General features: G+C 32.3%; 2 protein-coding genes across 3 annotated transcripts; one reads left to right on the forward strand and one right to left on the reverse strand.

Annotated features, from left to right (window-relative positions):
* The first annotated feature begins 146 nt into the window (after positions 1–146).
* Positions 147–3289, forward strand: LOC112723319 (formyltetrahydrofolate deformylase 1, mitochondrial). 2 transcript variants are annotated; one of them, XM_025774645.3, is made up of 8 exons: positions 147–393; positions 575–687; positions 1003–1153; positions 1258–1331; positions 1423–1582; positions 1858–1956; positions 2087–2173; positions 2986–3289. In XM_025774645.3, the coding sequence occupies exons 1-8, from the start codon at positions 265–267 to the stop codon at positions 3130–3132; spliced, it is 960 nt and encodes a 319-aa protein (XP_025630430.1). In that variant the 5' UTR covers positions 147–264; the 3' UTR covers positions 3133–3289. The 2 variants fall into 2 exon arrangements, with proteins under 2 accessions (XP_025630430.1, XP_025630431.1); XM_025774646.3 differs by lacking the exon at positions 575–687 and having other exon boundaries at positions 148–393.
* A 1077-nt stretch (positions 3290–4366) lies between these two features.
* LOC112723320 (heptahelical transmembrane protein 1) lies at positions 4367–7122 on the reverse strand. The gene is made up of 4 exons (XM_025774647.3): positions 6575–7122; positions 6416–6505; positions 5477–5534; positions 4367–5390 (listed from the first exon to the last, which is right to left on the reverse strand). Exons 1-4 carry the CDS (start codon positions 6868–6870, stop codon positions 4689–4691), a joined length of 1146 nt encoding a protein of 381 aa, XP_025630432.1. The 5' UTR covers positions 6871–7122; the 3' UTR covers positions 4367–4688.
* Between the last annotated feature and the right edge of the window lie 216 nt (positions 7123–7338).

Here is a 7338-nt window from a genome sequence, read left to right on the forward strand (position 1 = left end):
ATATATTAATTTTTTAACTAAATTAAACATCAATAAAATAAAATAAATTAACTCTTCTGAAAAATATATATTATTTTTTTAAATAAATTATACATAAATTTTACAAAGTAAATTAAGTATACTAATACGGCACTTAAACTAGTAATTGTGGAAGATAGATAGGGAGAATACAGGAACGAAAAATAAGGAGCGCGAGTGGTGGGTGACTGGTGAGAGCATCAAAGTTAGTTGGTGGTTCAAACTGATTCTTACGGTACAGAGAGAATGAGCGTGGTGCGACGAGTGTGTTCGATGTTCCCCCAAGTTGTTGGATTCAGTAAGAGGAACATCTCCTTTAAAACCTTGGATCCTCCAACACCACTCGCCCATGGAATCCACGTCTTCTATTGTCCTGTAAGTCGTTCAGGGAACCAAGTCATTTGTAATTTCATATACAACACCCACCACCCGTTTGTAGAAATGCTCCAGTAGATTTGCTTAGGTGGGCTTTGAACCTGGGATGATTTAGTTTTTGGGTGTGTTCTTGTGTGCCTCCTGCTTTTGAATTGGGTTTTTGTACATTCATTTTCAATAGGATGCTGTCGGAATTGTAGCTAAGCTTTCTGATTGCATTGCATCTAGAGGTGGAAACATCTTGACCGCCGATGTTTTTGTACCTGAAAATAAACAAGTCTTCTACTCTAGAAGGTACTTGTCTTGTCTCATTCATTCACATTCATCTTGTTTCTTGGTTACTAGTATTAACATGAGTACTTCTTTGAATTGTATATGAAACTTGTCTTGAAACTTGGAAGTACTCAAGATTTTGATTTACTAATGAAATTCGTTGGATTGCTAATAAGCAATAATATTAAGTTTAATAAGGTCTTGTGAATAGGGATCTCATTATTTTCTCCTTCTTCTTTTTTTGCTCTTAAATGTGCTGACTTTTAAGTTTTTTTTTATTGCTGGAGTACTTTTATTCTGACTTCACCTTGCATAAACTTATGTTGAACATTATAGTGATTTTGTTTTTGATCCTGCTAAATGGCCACGGGCGCAAATGGAGGAGGATTTCCTAAAGCTATCACAAACATTCAACGCAATGCGATCAGTTGTGAGGGTGCCGGCTCTGGATCCTAAATATAAGATAGCTGTTCTGGCTTCAAAGCAGGTATACGTTTCTACTATGGCTTTTCATTCATTATCTTGCATTTCAGAAAATGAAAAGGATTTCATATTCTGTTAGACATAAATATTGATTTTTTTTTGCTGCAGGATCATTGTCTAGTTGATTTGTTACACGGATGGCAAGATGGACGACTTCCTGTAGATATAACCTGTGTAATTAGGTGAAATTCTAGCATTGACATCACCAAATTGATTTATGCTTCATTTAATTATTTATTAATTTTTAAGTATTCTTTGTGATGTGTTAAACAGTAACCATCATAGAGCTTCAAACACCCATGTGATTCGTTTTCTTGAAAGGCATGGCATTCCTTATCATTGTTTAAGTACAACAAAGGAAGATAAAAGAGAAAGGGAGATATTGGAGTTGGTTCAAAATACTAATTTTTTAATACTTGCAAGATATATGCAGGTAATAACTTATTGAAATTCTTTTTTCTTTTCTTTTTTCCTCACCATGTTTGTAATGCCGAAAACAATGTGTTTATGGTTTTGGAAGAACTTGCTCTTCTATGCTTCTTCAACTTATAGGTATTCACAGAATTTATTATTTATAATCTATTGTATATAAATTCTAGGTGCTAATATCCGAGAGTATTGAAATATCAAAACTTAGCATAAAGTAAAGAGAAACTTTAGTTTTCCTTCTCCCTTCAAGAATTCAATAACATTGATTTATTTGCACAGGTATTATCCAGAAACTTCTTAAGGAGCTATGGTAATGATGTAATTAACATTCACCATGGTCTTTTGCCATCATTCAAGGGTGGTCATCCATCAAAACAGGTTGATCTTCTTAGATTTCTATGTTACAGGATTACATATTTGCCGCTTCTACTTCAAAATGTTATGTAAATTTTTTGTGGTGGCTTCCTAAATATGTATACAAATTTAATATGCCAGATTATTTTGGCAGGCCTTTGAAGCAGGTGTTAAATTAATAGGTGCAACAAGTCACTTTGTGACAGAAGAACTTGATGAAGGACCTATAATTGAACAAATGGTAAATGCATGCTTTTTCATGCTCTTCTTTTAATTTTATTTTATCATTTGTTTGCTTCTTTAGGTGAATGATAATGTTGATTTGAATTGATTATATAAATGATCATAAATTTTTATACTGTAAATTCTGTTGTTTCTGGCTTTTATTTTGCAATTTACTTGGCAAAAGTAATTTCCGCATCTGCCTTATGATTATCAACAGATTATGAAACCCTTGACTAATAGGGTGAACACAACATATGTACAGTTGGCATTATATATGTTCCATTCAAGTCCATCTTTTCCACTTTAGTTTTAGACTTTTTTGTTGTGCCTATACTTCAACATGTTCATTTTGGATATTATTTGTTGAAAAAGTAACATATTTGTAAGATTTTTGTTTTCTTACCACAAGTATTCTTTCAAGTGTTCTTAATCATTTTCTGGTGTTTCTAGTTTTGAATAAGGACCATTGCATTTACCATGTTAAGATTAATTGGAGAAGTTCTCAGTCCATTGACAAAACAGAAGTAGATACCGATGCAAAAGAATTTGTTTAATTCCTTATTTAGCTCTTTGCCTCCGCTCTTTAAAATTCTTAAGCTTTCATTTCAGCTATAACCATCCATGTTTCTCGTATATGTCTCAGTGCACAGTTTGTTTGAGTGTTTACAAATGGAAAACCGAAAAGATATATGTAGATCTAGATTCATAGTTGCTATCCTAATTCGCTAAATTAAGCATGCAGAAATTGCGAAGGTGTGAGATATCTGTACTTAGTCAAGAGCCTCGACTCAAATGTAGCTTGATGCTTGAATTTTGGTTTGGTTACAGGTCGAGAGAGTTTCTCACAGAGATAACTTGCAGATCTTTGTGCAGAAATCAGAGAACCTCGAGAAACAATGCCTTCGCAGCGCTATAAGATCGTATTGTGAGCTTCGCGTATTACCTTATGAAGAAAAGAAGACCGTCGTGTTCTGAATGAAAATAGCAAATGCAGATTATAATGCACCAAAAGAGTTGTGGCTGCATTTGCCTATTGTTTACTTGTAAAGTTTACAATATATACCCACTTTGACTGCAACTTGCAAGAAAGTGAAATATAGAAAATAAGAAAAAAAAAAGGGATCTTGATTCATTTGGTGAATGCAGCAAATTAATTTTAGTGGAATAACAATGGTTAAAAGGAAAAATAGAAGATCCTTGGACGGTGATAATGTGAATAGGAGAATTAAGAGAAAGTAGATCTTGTTGAGCTCTTTGGTTTTATAATAACGAATTGATAAATTGGTCACAAATAGTTTTTTTTTTTTTTTGGATGTGTTGTTTACTAATGATTTTGCAATTCTGGTCTATTTATCTTAACAAGTGAATCTTTCTATGACTTATATTTAAATAAATATTGATCGACCAGAAAGAAATGTATATTTAATTCTCTTTTAAGCTTTTTTATTGCAAAATATCATTAAATAGTTACATATAAAGAATACAATTAATAAAGACTATCTCTTATTTGTCTCATCAAAATTTAAAGAGTAAACTATCAAAAATACACTTAAATTATCTTGATGCTGACAAAAATGTCTTCAAATTTTGTATAATTTTGTAAATACTTTAAATTGAGTTATTTCTTTGTAAGGAAGTTTAAGTTTGCCTATAATTATATACATCTAAATGTCATTGTTCAAAACTTAAAATTTTTACCAGAGATGTACCCTATTATGTACAAAATTGTGTTCATATATGAATTATTAATAAATATTATTATTCACCCCAATAAAAAAGTATGTCCGATTGATATTTTAAAAGAAATATAACTAAATTATTTTATTGTTTAAGTATAACAAGCTAGATATAATTTTAAAATTGTATTAATTAGAGTATTTTTTTCTTGTTAAATCTTTAAATGATTGATAGTTAACACCTTTTACATAATAATCTATTAATTTATAAAGAGAAATAATTTCAATAGTTAATTTCACCTTTACATGATAATAAATTTATCTATTTAATTTTTTTTATAAATTTAGTTAAAATGTACTTCAAAAGTTACTAATTAAAAAAATTATTAAAAAATACAAATTAATATTAACTAAGATACTAAAAAATATAAACTACTTTAAATTTTATATATTGATTTTTTTTAGCCATATGAAAAGAACACCTTTGTCAAAATTTGCAAAACAGAAAACAAACATTCTGAACATTGTATAGAAAAAAAAAAGAACAATCTATGTATGCTGTCATTCAAATACAATCATACAGTGACTAACAAATTGAATAAAAAATGGAATAACATATGGCACCAAACTGAGACAGACATTGAGTACAAGTATTAATGTTTCAATGAACAGCTTCTAATTATCTCACAGTTGCTTGAAAACTGAAGACATTGCTCCTTATATATCCAGAGTAACCTGTTCAACTATAAGTTAACAACATTTCTCATAGCTAAACAAGAAACTACCTTAAAAATAATAACCAATTTTATGCTGCATATTTATATTTATATGGCACATATAACATAATATGTATCATTATTGAGCCATGCCAGTGCCATTGTCACACCCAAAATTGTCACGCCAATCAAGCATCTTAAGGGTGGCTGCATAATGTGCTAATGCTCCAACTATCACCAGAACATGGAAAATTTGGTGGCTGTGTCCTGCAATGTCAAACCACCCCGGTTTCCACCTTTCCGGGACCCGAGTCACATAGAACAATGTCCCTATAAGGTAAGACAAGGCCATGGTACATTCATATGCTAAGGTAACATTGCGCCTAGGATTCCCCCAGTTGACAATTGAAGCATGAATTGCAGGCACAATTCCAAATAGTCCCATGGAGCAGAACAACATTGCCCTGAATCCACGGTATTTTCCGGTCGAAAGGGTTGGCGAAAGCAACGTTGCGATGGTGAATAACCCCATTGCAGTGATCCCAGCAAGGTAGAGGAGTTGCCAGTGAGGCTGACATAGGAAAACATAGTAAATCTGAGGGAAGAATGAGGTTATGATCATCACTGTGATGCCAACATAGTCAATTCTCAAAAGGAACAGATTTAAGGAATGGGAGTGGCATGAGAAGAGGTGGCATATGCTGCTGGAGAGAAGACAGAACATGGAACCACACAAGAAAACATAGAATGGCCACCTTGCTGCAATAACTAAATCTAAGGACTTTGGCTCCATTTTCATAGGTGCTTGCTGTTTCAAATCAAACAGTATTGTTGTTGTTCCCTGAAAATATATACATATATAATTCGGACATTAGGAACTATTCCCTTAATATCTTATATCATAAATACAATTGTAAGGTCACTTACCAGGAACAAATCTTTGAAGCTTTGGGAAACATTCTTTTCCGCACTTGAAGAGAATGACCTACAGAGATGATATCATGATAAGGAAATTTAGCTGGAAATTAATATAAAAAAAAAACTACTATATATATATGTATATATATGTATAGATAGCTAGGTAGTTCACCTAATATATAAAAATCATGGTCTACATTACATTAATCTATGTCACGTAATGAAAGATGGACAAAAGCAATTTGCTGTTCAATTGCTTCAACTGCAGGTTGCATATATAAACTTTAATTTGGCAAGTGTGTTAATTGGACGGGTTGTGGTCCTTCAATTTAGAAACTCAAAATTTCCAGCGTCTTTATGATGAATGGGATCTTACACGATACCATATTATTAATGATATAATTCCCGGATCGAGTTGCAAAACTGATAAGACCTTAAGAATTGAATATAAAGGTGGTATAACGTTATACAAAGAAAGAAAGTAAGTCATCCTTCAAAGATATAAGAAAGAACTTCCATTCAAATTAACCCCTAAGGCCTAATTCCTAAACCCCCTATTTCCTTGACATGATTACAAACAAGTTTGGTAACAAAAGGAAATAAAAAACATACTAATTTTAAAAATGGACATGGATGTGCCGGAAAAGGTAAAAAAACGTTAAGACACGGTAAACACTTAATCAGTGTTTTAAGTTTTCAATCAAACTTCATAAAAGTATATGAGAAATGCTAGGAGGCCAGCAATTTTAGTATTTTGTAACCATCAATTGGCTATCAATAATATTTTTAATGGTGTGAGATTACATCTAATGGTAAAAAATCACTCACTTTTGTTGTTTTGATGATTAAGTGTTGGCCAGAAAACACGAAAGTTGCTGCCCCTTAGACTTTTCCAAAGTATATTTGAAAAAAAAATTAGATTTGGATAAGCATGTTGTAAGGAATTACCTGGAAAATAGGCCTAAGAGATCGACGACACCAGGCTTCATCAAATTGGCGAGAGTCAATCCCAGAAAGAGAAGAAACCCAAGCAAATGCCTAATTAAATCGATGAGTGAGTTTAATTTGTAAAATAAAAATAAAGAAATGAAAGAGAATTGTGCTTACGTCCAAACATTCAAAGTCTCGTTATGCCAACGGAAAACGCTGAAGAGAGCTTGTTTGAGAGGCCAATTGGCTCTGTAATAACGCAGAATGTATTCGTTATCCTTCATATATTCTGGAAGCTCCCAGAAACACAAGAGAGGGTACCGTTTCCTTTCATGTCGCAACATCTTCTTCTTCTTCTTGTTGGAGTAACTCAGTAATGTTTGATCTTTGCCTTTATTATTATTATTATTATTATGATTCCGCTTCTTCACTAGCTGGCCTTCTTTTCTGATCTCAGCATCACTATAGTTCATGTTAGTTCTTCTCCTTTTTCTTGTGTTTGTGGTTCCACTTTCCACTTTGTGAATTCTGATCGTAATAAGTAATATTAATGTTGTTGCAATGTGTTGATGCGTGTGTGGCTAATTGGCGATGGAGTAATGGAGGCCTGGCTTCTTCACAACTGCACCCAACTGCAGCATTAAATAAACCAGTCTCAGTCTCACTCTCTCTCCGGAAGCTTTGCCTCTATTCTGTGGGGTTTGTTAACTTAAATCATTAGCCGCACTCTTTTATTTCCATTCATATATATATATCATAGCTGGAATAATTTATATATGTATTTAATCTTGATGCTGCAAAATAATTTTATATGTGCATTCAATTATGTGATATCATCAGTAAAAATAATTATCTTTTACATTACTTACGCAAATAAAGTACAATTTTCATTGTATCAAAATTAAACTCTTTATATATATCATACTTAGCTAAGCTACCTT

This window comes from Arachis hypogaea, chromosome 11 (genome assembly GCF_003086295.3).
Source record: "Arachis hypogaea cultivar Tifrunner chromosome 11, arahy.Tifrunner.gnm2.J5K5, whole genome shotgun sequence".
NCBI lineage: Eukaryota > Viridiplantae > Streptophyta > Magnoliopsida > Fabales > Fabaceae > Arachis > Arachis hypogaea.